A 19,426-nucleotide genomic window follows, 5' to 3' on the forward strand; every position below is an offset into this window, starting at 1 on the left:
CAGTAAGGATCGCTGGTCCCAATTGCCACGGGAAGGAAATCTGCCATCCTAAGCCAGTCTGGCCGACACATGACTCCAGACTCTCAGTAATGTGGTTGGTTCTTGGTTGCCGTCTGAAATGGTTGAGCAAGCAACTCAGTTTAAGGGTGATTTCAGGGATGGACAACAAGTGCTGACCTGACCTGCAACATCCACATCCCATGAAAGAACAAAGGAACAGTAGATGTATCGGACGAGGAGATTATTTTAAGAGAATGGATTAAGTGGAATTGATTCGCATTCACTGGAGCACTGAAGAATGAGAGGTGCCTCAATTCAAATACATAAAACCATGAGGGGTTTAGACAAAGTGGATACAAAGAGGTTGTTTTCAGCTGGCTGGGGATGTCTCGAACGCAGGGCACTTGGTAGGGGTCAGTTATTTATTCTTCTGAGGAATGTGAGTCTTTAGAACTCTGCTTTCCAACAACTTTTCAAGAAGAATCCTTAATTATTTTTAAGAAGGAAGGCGATAACTTTTTTTTAAGACAGGGCTATTTAGGTTTTTGTTCAGCAAAGGGGATGTGGTGAAAGGTTGTCAGGATGAACAGCACTACAGACTTGAGGTGACAATCAGATCAGCCACGACCTTATTAAGTGGCAGAGCAGTCTCGAGGGGCTGAATGGCCTACTGCTATCCATGGTTTGTATGTTTGCATCACTTAGGAATGGGATGAGGAGAAGTCGATCTCTTGGCGGGGTATGGCTCTTCAGAATTCTCTGCACCAGGTACTGGATTCTTGAGTGTGTTCAATATTGAGGCTGATAGTTTGGACATCGAGGGATATGGGGATAAGGCAGGAAAGTTGTTGTCTGCATTGAATTGGGAGCAAGCTGAAAGAGACACATGGGCTATTGCTGCTCCCATTTCCTCTCTTCTGGACCGCACTCTGCACAGCCTGAGCTTGTCCTGAAGGGCTGTAGAGCCTATAAAGTAGGTTTTGAAGTGGTTGTCCCTTCAGTGAGGTCTGGAGGAAAGCCATGAATTTGCACACCGTGAGCCCCCTCAAAAAGTAACGCAGTAAATAGCTGACGGTCTGCTTTTGTGCTAGTGTGCATGGGTTGGGGATTGGCCAGGAATGCAGGAGCGAACTCAGCTGCTTATTTTTGCCAGAGAGGAGCATGAGCTTAGCATCTTATCCTGAAAAGACTGCGTCTGTGGCAATGCGGCACTCCCTCAGTACCGCACTGGAGTGCCACCTGGATTATGTACTCCATTCTCGGGGTGGGGGGTGCAGTGCTCGAACCTGCAATGTCCTAACCCAGAGCTGGGGGTGTTACCAAGAATGAAACAGCCCTTTACAAACAATATAAGCCTTTCTTTTGCCTCACACCACCATCACCGCCCCTAGAACCTCATAAGCAGCTCCAATGCTCATCCATCCGTAAGTATTCCTTCCGTTGATGGGTTCCAGTGGCAAGCTTGTACATTGATATATAACCTTCTCATCGCATGTCGGAATGAGGGAGAGCTTGGATAGGCACAGAGTGTCTGGCTGTAGTTGTACTGAGCTGTGCAAAGCCTTCTCCACCCTTCATTGAGAAATCACTTGTTATACATGTGCGATTCAGGAACACAGAAGTTTGTATTTCTGCATGTGCCCATTGGGGGAGTTGTATACAGGAAGATAAAGCCTTCCAAAGGACCCCTAAAAAGCCCGCACATTGCACCAGACCCTGAAATTGTAATGATCGCCCACAGCAGGACAAATTGCAAGCAGGAAAACAGTTACAAGATGCCCCTCGTGACCCAGTGAAACAGTTATACTGGAGAATGTAAAGCTGAAGTCGCCATAGTCGCAGTTTCTCATGAGAGAGAGAGAGAGAGAGAGAGAGAGAGAGAGAAGACTGGTGGTATTTTAACCTGAGGGTCACCCTGCCTCAGGCGAGGGGAGAGATTAAGAAAGCGATTTATCTCGGGCAATGTGGGAATTGAATCTGCACTGTTGGCATCCCCCTGCCAACTGAGCTACCCCTGAGGGGTGATTGCTGAGGCGAATCACTCACTAAACCAGCTTCCTTCTCATTCTACTCATTGCATAAGCTAGAATAACAAAGGTCTTTTCCCTAGGGTAGAGGAGTCCAAAACTAGGGGGACATGTTTTTGTGGTGAGCGCAGAAAAATTTAAAAGACACCCGAGAGGCAATGTTTTCACGCAGAGGGTGGTTTGTATGTAGAATGAGCTGCCAGAGGAGGTGATAGATGCAGGGGCAGTTACAACATTTAAAGGACATTTGAACAGGTAGATGAATAGGAAAGGTTTAGAGGGATGTGGGCAAAATGCAGGCAAGTGGGACTAGTTTAGTTTGGGAAACTTGGTCGGCAGGGACAAGTTGGGCCGAAGGGCCTGTTTCCATGCTGTGTCAGACTCGCCATCTCTCCCAACTCTTTCCCGAATCATGTGAAAATATATTTGAGAGAGACAGCTTTGTTCGAGTCTAGTCCCTCGACGCTGAGCTTGGCGTTATGATGATTAATTGTCCAATACTGACACCCAGCCTGGCAGTGTTGATATTGTGGAAATCAGTATTGCCGATTCCGGCTTAATGCTTGTCTTGTTTAATTTGATGGAATAAAGCCGCCCCCCCTCCTCAGAGTGAATTCACTGCAAGGCCTTGTCAGCTGAACTGCTTCTGGCTTGGTGCCAGCCAGTCCTGTCAACGATAGCTTAGTCTTTCCCTGCACCGTCGCTACCCCAGCCCCCTCTCCCTCAGGAAAGCAATACCGCGGCTTAGCGATGAATAAGCAGAGAAGGTTAAGAGGCCATTTGATGAGGTGTTTGTAATCATGGAAGGTTAGATGTGATGGGGAGATGGTGGCATGGTGGTAACCTTTCTGGATTAGTAATGTAGAGGCATCATCTTAATAGTCTAGAGAGAGAGAGGGGTTCAAATCCGACCACAGTTGCTGGGGGACCTTAAATTGGTTTCTAAACCCTGGCATTAAATGTTTGATTAATGAACACCATTGTTAAAACTTATCATTAATTGTTGCAAACACTAATGGCTTGTCACTGAATCCCAGAATGGTAATGGCACTGAAAGAGGCCACTCAGCCCATTGTTGCTGCACTGGTTCCATCATCTGGTGCCAATCTGCCACCTTTATTCCTTTATCTCTGCAACCATTTGTACCCAGATTGACTTCCAATGTCCCTGTTGAATGTCTCAACTGAACCTGCCTCCACCATATTTCCAGTGCATTCCAGACCCTAACTACGCACTGGGTGAAAAGTTACAACCAATGGAAGAAAAACTTTCCATAGAAAGCAGTAAAGATGGAGCACTTGGGGAGCAAGAGATTAAAGGCTATGAAGGAAAGGCAGGAGCAGGCTGTTGAATTCGATGATCAGCAATGATGATATTGAATGGCGGAGCGGGTTCGACAGACCAAATGGCCTACCTCTGTTCTCTATGTTTCGATGACTGCAAGGATTCTGCGATATCTTTTCAGGGAGGCAGCAACCAAACACCTCAGCTGCCTTTTCAGGTGGATGTGGAGCTTCCCACTTTGATGAAGAGCAGGGGACTCTCCCTGGTCTTAGGACTTGTAGGACAGAGATGAGGGGGATTGCTGTCTCCCAGAGGGTTTGGAACCCTCTACCTGAGAAAGTTGTGGAGGCAGGGTCACTGAACATTTTAAGGCAGAGGTGGATACATTCTGGTTAGGGAAGGGCTGTTGGGGGATAGTTGTGGAATTCAAAACACAAACTGTGATTTTATTGAATGATGGAGCAGATTTGAAGGGCCGAGTGGCTAACTGCTACTCTAATATGTATCCCTTTAGAGGCAATAATTACTCCTCAGTCAAACATTACAAGAGAACAGTTGAGTGTGGCGTTTGAACGTCTTCATATTGACTGAGGCAGTAACTTTTTCAGACGACAATATAAACAGAAATTGCTGAAGAGACTCAGCAGGTCTGGCAGCAACTGTGAGGAAGAAAGCAGAGTTAACGTTTTGAGTCTAGTCGCTCTGATAGCCAGAGTCCAAAGGTTAACATTAGATTTGAAATGTCAGCTCTGCCTTCTTCCCCTAAATGCCCCCAATTAATTTCTGGTTTTTGTTTCAGATTTTCAGCATCTGCAGGTCTTTGTCATAGATAACTGTTTCAGATGAATTCTATTCCATTTAATCGTAGCACCACAGCCATGTGGGGTAGAAACTCCAATGCAAAGCCCCCATAATTAAAAGCCACTTTTCCATCCCAATCTGCCAAACTTCATGCTTTGTAACATGACCACAAGCCACACCCCCCCCCAACCACTTCCACCCCTCTGTGTCACTGGAACAGATGGTCCACATCAAGCTAGTGCAGGCAACTAGTTTATCTTCTAATTGTTTGATAATGTGCTGATTAGGGTTTTGCTAAAATTGTGCTCGTTGCTGTCAGCACTCGACCAGTTTCTGGATAAAATCAGATCACGTCAATCCAGCTCCTGGCTTGGGCACCAAGCTGAAAGTTGGAGAAAGTCTCAGTCACATTACGAATGGAGTTATTTGCCTAGGGTAGTACACTGCTTCTGTTAACATCTGTCATACCGTGACAGAGGTCGTTTTGGTAGACACCAGGCAGTTCAGCCCATCTACAAAGTCAGAATGACCCTCCTAGCCCTTTGAGTTTCTGAGCTCTACTTAAGCAAGTCCAGGAGTTTGGCTTTACACTAGAAAATACAAAGAAACATGAAGATTAGTCCATTCAGTCCTTTCAAGGCTGTTTTGCCAATTGAACAGATTTAAGGAGTACGAGGACAGAACCAGAGGGGACTTAAGGACACATTTTCATTTTCACTTATACAAGGGCATTAGATAAACACTTGCATTTGCAAAGTTTGAGAGTGTGTGGGGAAAGTGCGAGGGAGTGAAATCAGTTGGACCTGTTGTATCAGAGAGCAAACACAGGCAGAATGGCTGCCTTCTATGCTGTATCATTTGTGAACCAAGCAAGTACCCGTGAGCCATGTGAACTGCTGTGTATTTCTTTAACTTGTATAACCTCTGCATTAATCTCCTCTACATCCTTCACCCGCCCACCAACCTATTGCTGGCTAAGCCTTTAAGTGCCAGTGCTCTAACTGAAGTTCCTTCTCTACCTTTGCTTTTTTGGTTTTTGAAGCTGTACACTGTGGATGAAGCTGTTAAATACTGTTTCCTAATATCTCCTTACGAGGTTCGGTGTTTCATTTTGTGCGCTGTGAATTATTTCTGCAAAGTGCTTTGGAGTGATTTATTCCATAGACAAAGCTGCTCCATGTATTGTAAGGGCTTCGGAGCCTGGAGCAACCCTGTGATGATGTCACAGAGCTACACCTCACTGGGCATAAATACCACAGTGCAGGCGGAGTTAGAACACAGTGAAGGAGCATTCTGGAAGAGAATGGCAAACATGTGGACATGAACATACAAGAAGATAGATTAATCCCTATACTAATGTAATAAGTCAGAGTCTGGTATATTTATGATAATATTTGAGCACAGATTTTGGGCCAGTTAGCTCGGCTGATTTGCAGTGCGAAGAGATGCCAATGGTGTAGATTCAATTCTCACTCCTGGCTGAGGTTACCATGATGGGCACTCCATCTCAATCTTTCCCCTTAAAAGAGACATGGTAACCCTTAGGTTAAACCATCACCAGTTACTTTCTGTCTAATGTCAGAGCATCCCTGCAGTGTCATATGACTATATTTAGAATAAAAGTATAATAAATAGTATTATGTGGAAGCCTTACTTTTGCCTAGGAGGGCTTGTTGTGGTAAGAACATAAGGAATCTGGATGGATGGTTTGAGGGAGTGGGCAAAACCATGGCAGACGGAGTTTCATGTCACAAAGTGAGACAGGAAGAATCAAAAAGCAGACCCTTATTAAACAGGAAGAGACTCCAGAAGAATGCAGCTCAGAGGGACCTAAGTGTTCTTCTGCATGAAGCACAGACTGCTAGCATGCAGGTGCCACAAGGGATTAAGAAGGTAAAATGGAATTTTGGGCTTTATCGTGGGTTGGAGTTTAAGAACATGGAAGTCTTGTTACAACTGTACAGGGTGTTGGTGCCTGACATACTGTGTCCAATTTTGGACCCAATATTTAAGTAATGGTATGGTCACAATTCATAGAATCTTTACAGTGTGGACACAGGCCTTTCAGCCCATCGAGTCCACAATGACCGTCCAAAGAGCATACCACCCAATCTCTCTAACCCTGCATTTCCCACAGCCAATCCACCTTAACCTGCACATGTTTGGACTGTAGGAGGAAACCGGAGCACCCAGAGGAAACCCACGCAGACACGGGGAGAATGTGCAAACTCCACAGTCGCCCGAGGCTAGAATTGAACTAGCGCTGTGAGGCAGCAGTGCTAACCATTGAATCACTGTGTTTCCCGTCCTCAAAAGCGATTCACTCGTCTGATTTCTGGCATGAAGAGGCTGACTTTCCAAAGCTGGCTAAACAGCTCAGGCCTTTATTCGTTAGGGTTTAGAAGAATGAGGGATGATCTTAGTGAAGCACACAAGATTCTGAGGAGGTTTTGTGGGGAGATGTTGGGACAGTACTTCTACTAGTGGGGTAAATTTCAAACTAGGCATATAGCAGGAACAGAAATGTAAGGAGTTATGTGGGACCAGGGGCAGATGGATAACATACCTGACTACAGATCAGAAGATTCAACTCTATTTTTAGAAAACAGCAGCCCCGCTTAGTTGAAGAGTCAAGAACAAGGTGGCACGACTCGAAGTGAAAGGCTTAAAAGAGGTTTTGAAGAAAATGATTTTTCACCCAGAGTATGGGAGGGGTCTAGCATACAATGCCTGGAATGTGAGGGTAATTGAGGTGAGAAACCTCACAACCTTTAGAAAGTACTTGGCTGTGCACCTGAACGGTCATAAGATTCATGGCTATGGGCCTCGTGTGGGAAAATGGGACAAGTCCAGGTATTTGTGTATTTTTGGCAGTATGGATGTGATGGGCCAAACAGCCATTTCTTCTGCATTCTGTGATGCTATGAACAGGGAGAAATTTGTTCAAACTGAGAAAGTGAAGGAATTTCTTCATCCAGAGAATAGCGAATGTCCAGAACGCTTTACCCTAGAGAGTTGTGGAGACTAAATCACTGAAAGTAAAGAGCAAGTAGATAGAGTTTTCAAATATCAGAGCTTCGTGGAGGTGACATGAAAGAGGAGGTGAGGCCTGGGGCAGGTTGAATGGTGAGACGGGCTTGTTGGGCTGAATGGCCTACTGCTCCTTTTGATCTCTTTGAACCCAAACTCAAAGTGTGGCCCCAAACCAAACGATAAGAAGATATTTGTTGCTGCTGTGCCACCAGCTCCAGTTGAGCCAGTTGTGAGGTAGAGAGTCAGGTTTAGTACCACCTTAAGGACCACATTGGGGTAATTGTGATTCTGTTGCGATTAAACTGTCAGATGTGAAGAATTCCCCTCCCCTTCTGTACAAAAATTCTGTGACAAATAGCCCACAGGGTCTCTGCACAATTATGATGCTCCTGAGGTCTCCCTGATCCTTGTGTGTTTTTTCAAACTCACTGGCTGGTATTTATTTGTCCATCCCTAGTTGTCCTTGAGTTGCCTTTGAGAGCGACAGTGCTGTAGGAAAACCCACAAAGCCCTTAGGGAGGGAATTCCAAGGTTTTGACCCAGTGATGGTGAAGGAACGGTGACATATTTCAAAGTCAGTTTGGGTGAGTGGCTTAGCGGGGAACTTGGAGATGGTGGCATCTCATGGCTTACTGCCTTTGTCCTTCTAGATGGAAGTGGTCATGGGGTTGGAAGGTGCTGTCTCAGGATCTGTGGTGAATTGCATCAAGGAGATAGTACACATGGCTGCTACTAAGCGTCAGTGGTGGAGGGAGTGGTTGCTTGTGGATGTGGTGCCAATCAAGCAGGCTGCTTTGTTCTGGATTGTGTCAAACTTCTTGAACATTGGCAGAGCTGCGCCAGACAGGCAGGCAGGGAGTAATCCATCACTGCTAACTTGTGCCTTGTTCATGGTGGACAGGCTGTTGTGGGCGTGGTGTCAAAAAAAGGTGATTTGCTCGCTGCAGGATTCCCAGCATCTGTCTTGCTTTTGCAGCTGTATGCTTACATGTAGTGACTCCAGTTCAGTTTCTGGTCCATGATAAATGTCAGTTAAATTAGAAGTTAAGTCTATTCAGGGATTAATTCTGCTCATAAACTTGATAAAATATATTGGTGGAATGAGCATGAAATTTTGAGCAGATCCTCAGGCGACTGTTTGTGTGGAGTTTGCACATTCTCCCTGTGTCTGCATGGGTTTTCTCCGGGTGCTCCAAAGATGTGCAGGCTAGGTGGATCGGCCATGCTAAATTGCCCGTAGTGTGGATTAGGTGGGTTATGGGGTGGTTGGGTTTTGTTGGGTCGAAGGGCCTGTTTCCATACTACAGGGATTCAATGATTCGATAATAAATTGCCCATAATGTTCAAGGATGTGCTGGCTAGGTGGATTAACCATGGGAAATGCGGAGTTACTGGGTTAGGGTAAGGGTGTCTGTCTGATGGGATAGTCTTCAGAGGGTCACTGTGGACTTGATGGGTTGAAGGGCCTGTTTCCACACTGTCAGGATTCTATGATTACCTGACCTGTATCGGCTGTACAGAGCAGGTGAGTTGAAGTGTCTTTAAGATTTGGAAGTGGGGAGGATTTTGCTGATGCCATCCTCTCAGTTAGCAGCAAGCCTTGGTCCCACTGGGCATAGCACCCACACATGGGCATGATACCAGGACTTACCTGAGTGATAGTTAAATCGCAAGCCTGGGACTGCGAGCCCAGTAGTGCCAAGTGTGGGAGTGTGCAGCATCAATTGACTCGAAATGTAACCCTACAAAGAAATGGGAAAAAATGGGCTCTGTCAAATGTTTAAACAAGAATCAAGCACGTCTGAGAAAGAGAGCTGATCTCATCTTGACTGGAACTTACACACGGTGATATATAAGCACTGAATGTTTCTGTAACATAAATCCTTGGCCCTCTCATGTTAATGGAGCATTAACACTGATATTATCGTCGATCTCAGAGCATGTAACCTGATGGATTAGTGACCCCATTTAAACAGTGAGCGAAGGAATTTGACACATATGTGTTAGTGACTGGATGATAATGTCACACACTGTGTGATCTTGAGGCTATAATCTCCATGAAGCATCTGAACCTCTCGCTGACATTAATATCAAATCAATCGAAATTTTTTGAGCAGACAGATAAGAGAGCATCCGCTATTCATGTGATGCCAAATATTATTTACATTCCATTTTGACCTCTAAAGGCTCATAGTTTTGGCCTACAATGGAAGGAACATTGGAGTCAAAACATACTGTCCTGTTTATCAACCCTGGGGTTTTTATTATTTCAGTAATAGGTGTGGTTTTTATTCAAAAGAAGCAGAGAATCTCAGAATCCTACAGTGCAGAAAGAGGCCATTTGGCCTGTTGAGGGTGCATTGATCCTCCAAAGATCATCCCACCTAGACCCAGCCCCCAACCCCCAACCCTATTCTCCTAACCCCGTATATACCTTGGTTAATCCACCTGACCCATATATCCCAGAATGCCATGGGAAATTTAGCATGGCCAATCCACCTAACCTGCACACCTTTAGACTGTGGGAGGAAACTGCAGCACCCAGAGGGAACCCACACAGACACACGTAGAACATGAAAACTGAACCAAATAAGGCTGGAATTGAACCCAGCTCTCTGGCGCCGTGAGGCAGCAGTGCTAACTGGCAGGCGGGTGTAGTAAAATGTGTCATCAGTTTTAGGAAAGCTTGGGGAGGACCAGGGAGGAAAAAAAGCATGGGCCTGGTGCTTCCTCTGTTTCCAGGCCTCTTGGCCATTCAGCCCATCAAATGTGAGGCCAGTTCTCTTGAAGAGAAATCCAATCAGCCCTACCACCAAATTCCCCTGCTCTCAATACATTTTTTTCACTTTTGTTCACCTGATTTCCTTTTGAACATTAATTTGATATGTAACCACCACAATATCAGGAAGGGACTGCATTCCAAATCCTCACCGCGCTATGCCATGCAGATGCAGCAGGCAGTAAAGAAGGCAAATGGTACGTTGGCCTTCATTGCAAGACGTTTTGAGTACAGGAGCAGGGATGTATTATTGCACTTGTACAGGGCCCTGCTGAGGCCACGCCTGTGCAGTTTTGGTCTCCTTTTCTGAAGAAGGATGCTCTTGCTCAGGGAGTGCAGCGAAGATTTACAAGGCTGATTCCGGGGATGGTGGGTCTGACGTATGAGGAGAGATTGGCCAGGTTGGGATTATTTTCACTGGAGTTCAGAAGAATGAGGGGGTGATCTCATAGAGACGTATAAAATTCTTAACAGGACTGGACAGGGCAGATGCAGGGAGGATGTTCCTAATGGTGGGTGTGCCTAACACCAGGGGTCACAATATGAGGATTCGGGGTAGATGATTTAGGATGGAGATGAGGAGATATTGCTTCACCTAAAGATTGATGAGCCTGTGGATTTCATTACCACAGGAAGTAGTTGATACCACAACATTACGTATTCAAGAGGTGACTAGAAAAAGCACTACTAGGATCAAAGGTTAAGCAGAGAAAGCAAGATTAGGCTATTGAGTTGAATGATCATCCAGGATTGTGAAGAATAGCAGAGCAGGTTTGAAGGCCGAATGGCCGCCTCCTGCTTCTATCTTCTATGTTTGTGTGATTCTCCTTTGCCACCTCAAATCATTTTGCCAACGTGATGTTAAATCTAGACAATCTGATTGTTAATTCTTCAGCCATTTCTATTTATTCTGTCTATAACCTCCATAATTTTATCCATCAAATCAATTATCTGGTTTCACTGTTCTTGGGAGAGCTATCCAGAAGTTCTTTGTAAATCCTCATCCCTGCAGCCACCCTTGTAAACATTTTCTGAGCCCTCTGCAAAGTTTCCATAAACTTTGGTACCATAGTTACAATAGAGTTAGTCAGAGATAGTAAGAACTGCTGGAGTCAGAGATAACACAGTGTGGAGCAAGAGAAGCACAGCAGACCAAGCAGCATCAGGGGAGCAGGAAAGTTGACATTTTGAGTCAGGAACCTTCTGTTTTCCTATAGGCTCAGCCAAACTTTTGTAATCTTTGCCAGTTTTTTATAGAGTCCATTGATAGCTCCATTTCAGTATGACACTTTATAGCCACCACTTTGTCAGGCAATTGCATGCAGCTTGGTTGTTCATATCATACAAGCAGTTTTGCTTCTTTGTCAACATAATATATTTTTTTCCCGAAGGCTCTTGAGTGTTCTAGATTGCAACTTTGTCACTTTCTTGGATTTTAGGGCACTTTTTTCAATCTACCTAACTCATTTTTTCAGAGAATGCTGTCACATGTAACAATGCCTTCTGTATTTAAGTTACAAGGGATATTTGGACTCATTGAAAAACAGAATTAGCAGAATCCATCAGTATCCTCAACAGTCGATTAAACTCAAAGCCGCAACACTGGTGGCGCAGTGCGGGTGGAATGGTGGCTCAGTGGTTAGCACAGCTGCATCAGGGACCTGGGTTCAAATTCCAGCATCAGGTGACTATCTGCGTGGAGTTTGTGCATTCTCCACATGTCTGCATGGGTTTGTTCCCATCGTCCAGGGATTTGCAAGCTAGGTGGATTGGCCACGCTAAATTGCCCTATAGTGTCCATGCATGTGCAGAGTTGGTGGGTTAGCCATAGGAAGTGCAGGGATATGGTAGAGTGATGGGTCTGGGTGGGATGCTCCTTGGAGGGTTGCTGTGCACTCGATGGGCTGAATGGCCTGCTTCCACGCTGTAGTGATTCTGTGAGCGCACAGAGGAAGCATTAAGCTCCTAGACATCAGAGTATTAGGATTGATGCAAGGCATAAGTTTGCAACAAAAGATTTTTTTTCAAATTCATTGACAGATAATTGGCTTCTACATGAGGAAAAAAAGCCACCACTCTAAACATAGCTTTCTCAGGCTGGTGAGGTCGTAGCTAATACATTTCCATCGTGTAGTCGCATAGAACATAGAACAGTGCAGCACAGTACAGGCCCTTTGGCCCACGATGTCGTGCCGACCTATTATCCTACTCAGATCAAACTACCGTGTATATCCTACATCTTACTATCCTCCATGTGCCTATCCAAGAGTCGCTTAAATGTCTCTAATGTATGTGACTCCACTATGACTGCCAGCAGTGCATTCCACACGCCATCACGCACTGTGTGAAGAAAAGAAGCTGGAGTATTTTAACAAGGCCGCCACAAACCTGCTTACTGCACCTGAGATTTAAATGTAACGAGTGGCAACATTGATTACCTTAGGATCCATTACATTTCTCCTCAGTTACAAGTTCCTGATCATATGCAGCGATCCCTCGTTCACTTTCAAGGAGCTCGTCCCCACGGTGATTTCAAGCTTTTCTGGCTCTTGGCTAGCTGAGTGTTTCGCTGCTGACAGGCATGAAACAGTGGTGTCTCTGTTGGAGCCTCCTTCTGCGCTCACCCATTTCCAGCCTGCTCCATTCCCTCCACACTTTGCATCTTCCTCCTTTCAGCCCTGACTCCATGCGGGTTCCCATGATGACTGGGATTTTTCAGCCTCCTTTCAGTTTTGCACGTCAGTGTGAATGCTGAACACAGCTGAGGGGACCCTTGTCATGTGCTAAATCCGCACACGAGATGGTAATTCTGTTGCTATTTCTTTGGCCATTTGCAAGCGATGGCTTCACTGGTGAAGACAGCACTAACAGCACCTCCCTGGTCCCTTTATACATGGTGCTGGTGGACCTTTTTTTTAAAAGCTACAATCTTTACCATTGTGCGGGAACTCGGTATAGAAATGCAGACAATCGGTGCGGGAGTAGGCTGTTCGGCTCTTTGAGCCTGCACCTATTTTCTATGTGATCACGACTGATCATGCACTCACAGTGCCTCATTCCCTCTTTCTCCCCATACCCCTTGATCGCTTTAGCTATGAGGGCCATGTTCAGGTCATTCTTGAATATATCCGATGAACTGGCCCCAACAGCCTCTTGTGGGAGAGAATTCCACAGGTTCCCAGCTCTCTTAGTGAAGAAATTCATCCTCATCTCAGGCCTGAATGGCCAAACCCTTATTCTTAGATTGTGACTCCTAGTTCTGGACTTCTCCAACATCAGGAACATTCTTCCCACATCTAGCCTGTGCAGTCCCATCAGGATTTTATATGTTTCTGTGATGTACCTCCTCATTCTTCTAAATTCCAATTATTACAAGCCTGGTCAATCCAGTCTTCCTTCGTATGTTAGTCTTGCCGTTTTGTAAATCTGTCTAACAGTATTTCAGCAAGACGTCTGAAGATTCAGGAGAGAGAGGGCTCATTGTAAGATGTAGGACCAGAAGGAAGTCATTCAGCCCATTGAGTCCCCTCCACCATTCGATGAAATCATGGCTGATCTGATAACCCTCAACTCCACTCTCCTGCCTTTTCTCTATAAACCTCGACTCCTTTTCTGATCGAACGCCTATCCATATTAGCCATGAGTATTCTTAATAACTCAGCTGTATGCAGTAAAGAATTGAACAGATAACGCAATCCTCTGAGACAAGAAATCCCTCATTTCTGTCTTAAACGTCTGACCTCTTACTCTGAGAAATCGTCCGAGGCTGTCCCACAAAGGGAAACAAGCTTTTAGAATCTACCTTGTCAAGAGAATCTTCTATGTTTCGACAAGAATGCCCTTCATTCTTCTATATTATAATGAGTGACCCAATCTCCTCAACGTATCCTCATAAGACAGCCCTTGTATGCCTGGCATTGGCATAGTGAACATTCTTTGGACTGCCTTCTACATCTTTGAATGGCAATTTATCTTTCCTTAGATAAGAGGCCCAAAACTGTTCGCAATATTCCAGCTGGCGTCTGACTAGTGCCTTGTATAGTTTTAGCAAACACTTGTTACTTTTATACTTCATTCTCTTTGAAACAAAGCCCGGCATTCCATTTGCCTTCCCTATTATGTTGGCTTGCTGACACTATGCTTTAGTGGTTAGCACCACTGCCTCACGGTGCCAGGGACTCGGGTTCGCTTCCACCTTCGGGTGACTGTGTGGAGTTTGCAGGTTCTACCTATGCCTGCATGAGTTTCCTCTCTCAGTCCAAAGATGTGCATGTGAGGTGAATTGGCCATGTTACAGTTTCCAGGGGAGCGTAACTGAGGGGAATGGCCTAGTGGTATGATTGCTAGTCTGTTAATCCATAGACCCTGATAATGTCCTGGGGACCGGGTGCAAATCCCACCACAGCAGATGGTGGAAGTTGAATTCAATAAATATTTGGAACTAAGAGTCTAATGATGACAATGAATCCATTGTCAATTATGGGGGAAAAACCCATCTGGTTCACTAATGTCCTTTAGGGAAGGAAACTGCCATCCTTAACTGGTCTGGCCTACATGTGACTCCAGACCCACAGCAATGTGGTTGACTCTGAACAATTAGGGGTGGGCAATAAGTACTGCCCTTAGCCAGCGATGCCCTCACATCATAAATTAGTACTTTAGCCATGGGAAATGTAGGGTTACAGGGATAGGGTAGGGAGATGGGTCTGGGTGGGATGCTCTTCAGGGGGTCAGTGTGAACATGATGGGCCGGGTGTCCTGCTTCCACACTGAACTTGATCGCTAGCTGCTTGTGATAGGTGAGTCTGGAGTCCCAAATCCCTCTGTCCTGTAGCTCCCTGCATTTAAATAAGATTCAGTTCCCCTATTCTTCCTGCCAAATTACATAACCTCATGTTTCTGAAATCAATGCCATGAATTAAATAAAAGAACGTACAGAAAAAGTGAAGTGCTCAGACGATGCTAGGTATGGGATTGGAGGAAGGGAGCCTTCCATAGCAGCCTCAGCTATCAGTGCATACTCCAGACTGGAGTTACGTAGAACTGTCTTCTCTATATTTTATTTTTCTCTTCATCTTTACCTCTTACTCTTTCCCTTTTTTTGCGTCCAGAATGGGAGTCTGGCCTGGAATGACGATGCTGATGGTGGACGAGCAAGGGAGGCTGCCAAGGACTTTGCCAAGGTTGGAAGTTTTCTCTTCTTTCCTCTCTCTCTGGTGGGTCGGCTGGTTCACCTCATCCTAGTAGAGATTTCCGATGGTAGAAACCCTCTAAAGAACATTCACAGCAGGCTGTTCAGCCCAACTGGCCCATGCTAGCATCTATATTCCACACTCCTCCACCTCACTCTGTCATCGTGTTCCTTTCTGTCCCTCATGTCGTTCCTCAAAGTATGTCATTGTGATTGACCTCAAATGGGGGAGGCCATGGCGCAATGGTGACCAACTATCTCAAACCCAGACTAATGTGCTGGGGTCATGAGCTCAAATCCCTGTGGCAATTCTACAGCTTTAAGAAGTGTATTTTGTCCTTTTTTTTAAAAAGAGGTTTTAAAACAGAGGCGCAAAGCTGTCTATTTGCGTCCAATAAAGTAAACAGCTTGTGAGGGCTTGGATTTTTTTAAAAGTTGGAACAATAGAAGCTGCCTGAACGGGTGGGGTCAGGAGCCAGGACTTTTAGTTTTAGTTTTAAGAAGCAGTTATTGCTGGAGCCACTGGTTTTGGAAGCTGCAGTACGTCTCTCCCTACTACTCTCTTTCTGAGTTTTCTCGTGATGTTATTTTCCTCCTGGACTAGAGAATTGCCTGTGAGACAATCTATTTTACTGAATTTGTCTTTGCCAAGGATGTGATTATGAGATGGTACTATATTGGAACAGTTGCTGTTTAGTAGTTAAGGTAATCTATTATTCTGTTAAATTTTCCAATAGAGTTGTTATTATAATTTCTTCTTTCTTTTGTTGCGTTTTAACTATAATGTATAAAAAAAGTTTGTTTTGCTTCAAGACTGCTAGTTTAACCAATCTAATTGTATCCAGAATGCAACGCCTGGCACTTGCTTTTAAATTAAGAGTAAAGTTAGGTTCTAGGCTCTCATCCTAATATATTTTGAGGGAGTTTGGTCCAGTCCATAACATCCCACCATGCCAGATGATGAAAATTGAATTCAGTAAAACCCAAAGTGAAAAGCTAGTCTAATGGTGACTGTATAAACACTGTCAATTGTTGTAAAAACTTATTGGGTTCAATAATATCCTTCAGGGGAGAAAATTAGCTGTCCTTGCCTAGTCCAAGCTGCACACCCACAGCAATGTAGAATCACACAATCCCTACAGTAATGAAAGAGGCCATTTGATCATTGATTCTGCACTAACCTGCCGAACACCACCCCATCCAGACCCACCCCACAACCTGATCCCCACATTTCCCATGCCAGGCCACGTGCCTGCACTTCATGGGGCAAGCGAGTTTTGAGAAGATTTGTAGCTCAGGTTGAGGTTCTGGATGTGAGTTTGCTCGCTGAGCTGGAAGGTTAGTTTTCAGACGTTTCGTCACCATTCGAGGTAACATCATCAGTGAGCCTCCGATGAAGCGCTGGTGTTAAATAGAAAGCGGGACATAACACCAGCGCTTCATCGGAGGCTCACTGATGATGTTACCTAGAATGGTGACGAAACATCTGAAAACTAACCTTCCAGCTCAGCGAGCAAACTCACATCCAGAACTTCATGGGGCAATTTAGCATGGCTGCTCCATGTAACCTGCGTGTGTTTGGACTGTGGGCGGGGAGACCGGAGCACCCGTAGGAAACACACACAGACACAGAGAGAACGTGCAAACTCCAGTGACCTGAGGGTGGAATTGAACCTGGGTCCCTGGCGTGGTGAGGTAGCAGAGCTAACCACTAAGCCACTGTGCTGCCTTTCGGCACATGGCCACTCCCTCCGACAGTCTCCTGCCTTCTTCCTGCACGAGCTCCCACCCCTTCCTCCTACTATTTGCCCCATTCCTCTTAGAATTTGTCCCCATTTTCATCTTCCTCCAACAGTCTTTCCTTGAATAATATAACCCCAAAGAGGCCCTTCCACCCCCCGAGTCTGCACTCACTTGCTAACCCGCTATCCAGCACTTTGGCCTGTAGCCATCAATGTTATAACACTTCCAAGTGCTCATTCATGTACTTTGTAAAGATTGTAAGGTTTAAAACCCCAGTCGCACCCCCCCACCCCCCTTGCAGTGCATACCCTTAACCCCAACCCTTCCTTAAGCTCTTGCTCAGTTGAAAACTCAAACTTGATGTCAACCATGCAATTTCTTCCTGGTTGGTTTCCAACTCATTACAACCTTCACATCAGCCTTGGCTCCTCATCCAGAGGGTCCTCTCGACTCCTGCCTCTTGGATCAGGGAATATCTGTACCCCAGTGATTGGTCTTTTAAAGAGCTTGCGTCAAATTCCTTTATCCTGATCTTGACCTTGTGTTTGCTAAGCTCGACCAATTTGCCATCAATTGATGACCCCTTTGAAACACCTCACCTTGGGAAGCAGACAGCACATCTAAGTACCAATTACAAACGCCCCTCTGACCGAACAGAAGTCATTTCTCGATCTGAAGATTTGGATCTAAAATCAGGTCAAAATAGTGTTTTGCATAAGTGATAACAAGGTGTAGAGCTGGATGAACACAGCAGGCCAAACAGCATCATAGGAGCAGGAAAGCTGACGTTTCGGCCTAGAGAAGGTTCTAGGCCAGAAACATCAGCTTTCCTGCTCCTCTGATGCTGCTTGGCCTGCTGCGTTCATCCAGCTCCACACCTTGTTATCTCAGCTTCTCCAGCATCTGCAGTTGCTACTGTCTTTTGCATAAGTGACACCTTTTTCCACAGTCAAGAACTTTGGTAATTCCCCTTCCTGAGAAAATTAAGCAGAGCTTGGCAGCTGACTCAAGTTGCATTGGGTTTGCAACTCGTCTTATTACTCACCGGCCATTCTGCGCGACACATTTGTCTCCTCTCCTCCCATGCCTCCTCATTCCTTTTCTACTTCTGGCAGTCCCTTGAAACATGGAGGCCCCTTGCCATTGTGTTAAAATCCCTGAAAGAAACTGTGGTTGAAATCTTTGAACATTGCAATGGCGTTGTGCCTCTGCAACTGCACGGTTCTAGCTGAGTAGGACCCATTCCTGCTCTTACTGTAGGTCCTTCAGAATGATGTGTAAGGACTGTGTATGTGCGCACTTCCTTGGGCCAAAAGGCCCCAGAGTGGGACTCGCATCCAGTGATTGTGCTTGGAGCTAAGGACGGGGTGCAGTTTTGGTCTCCTTACCTCAGGAAAGATGTGGTTGTAATTAAGGGAGTGCAACAGAAATGCACCAGATCTTGATTCCAGTGGCTTGGTGGTTAGCACTTCTGCCTCACAGCGCCAGGGACTCAGGTTCAGTTCCACCATCAGGTGTGTGGAGTTTGCACATTCTCCCCGTGTCTGCATGGCTTCCCTCCCACAATCCAAAAGATGTGAAGATTAGGGTGGGTTGGCCCTGCTAAGTTGCCTAGAGTGTCCAGAGATGTGCAGGCTGGGTGGGTTAGCCATGGGACATGCATGGTTACAGGGATGGGATAGGGGTGTTTGTCTGGGTGGGATGCTCCCTCGAAAGGTTGGTGTGAACTCACTGGGCCGAACGACCTGCATCCACACTGCAGGAATTCTACAATTATTGATCCTGGGCCGGGGGGAACGGTCCTACGAAGAGAGATTGGGCAAACTCAGCCTATATTCTGAAGAATTTGAAGAATGAGAGGTGACCTCATTGAAATAAACAAAATACTGGAAGGGATAGTTGGGGTAGATGCAAGGAAGGTGGTTGCCTGGTTGGGGAGATCCAGATTCAGTGGGTATCCTTTAAAAATGTAAGGGGGTTTGCAAATTTGATCAGAGATGAGGAGAAATATTTTTACTTGGAGGATTTGTGAACCTTTGCAGTTCTCTAGCAGACGAGGCTTGGTCGTTTAGTATGTTTAACATAGAGATTGACTGGGCAAAAGAAGCGTTCTGTCAGCCATAGTCATATTGAATGGTGGGGTAGGATTGACAGGCTGAATGGCCTGCTCCCCTTTGTATGTTCTTACCCACCTAACCATGAAGTCTCATATAGCTCATTATGAGTATCTACTGAAATATGACGATGAGAGGATTATTAATGGACAGTTACGCCTGGTTGATCTTGAGGATTGCTCAGAGATGCATTTGGTGAGATTTGAGGCTGGAAGTACCAGCTTCACGGCCTCTTGGCTATGTCATTGGGAAGACCATTGAAGGAGGATGGGAAAGAAGTGGAGACGGAAGACAGGAAGCGCTCTTGCCTCATGCAGCAGGGTGACCTGCAATTTGTTCAGAGAGAAACCACAAAATCATCGTGGTATTAGCAGCAGCTGTTGGCAAGTCGACCGTCCCTGTTGTCACGAGGAGAATGTGATCCTGGCTGTGAGAGAGCAGACGAGAGTTGTGA

At 45.6% G+C, this 19,426-nt stretch overlaps 1 protein-coding gene across 4 annotated transcripts in view; it reads left to right on the forward strand.

The window, feature by feature from the left end:
- The window catches only part of LOC125446718 (AT-rich interactive domain-containing protein 3B-like), a 224,383-nt gene that overhangs the window by 85,451 nt on the left and 119,506 nt on the right, over positions 1-19,426 (forward strand). For 3 of the 4 annotated variants that reach the window (XM_048520461.2, XM_048520463.2, XM_048520464.1), the window contains one exon: positions 15,036-15,107. The exons of the other annotated variant lie outside the window; for it this stretch is intronic. In XM_048520461.2, coding sequence (XP_048376418.1) covers positions 15,036-15,107 — 72 coding nt within the window. The remainder of the gene's footprint in view (positions 1-15,035; positions 15,108-19,426) is intronic. 4 annotated transcript variants of the gene reach the window in all.

This window comes from Stegostoma tigrinum, chromosome 36 (genome assembly GCF_030684315.1).
Source record: "Stegostoma tigrinum isolate sSteTig4 chromosome 36, sSteTig4.hap1, whole genome shotgun sequence".
NCBI lineage: Eukaryota > Metazoa > Chordata > Chondrichthyes > Orectolobiformes > Stegostomatidae > Stegostoma > Stegostoma tigrinum.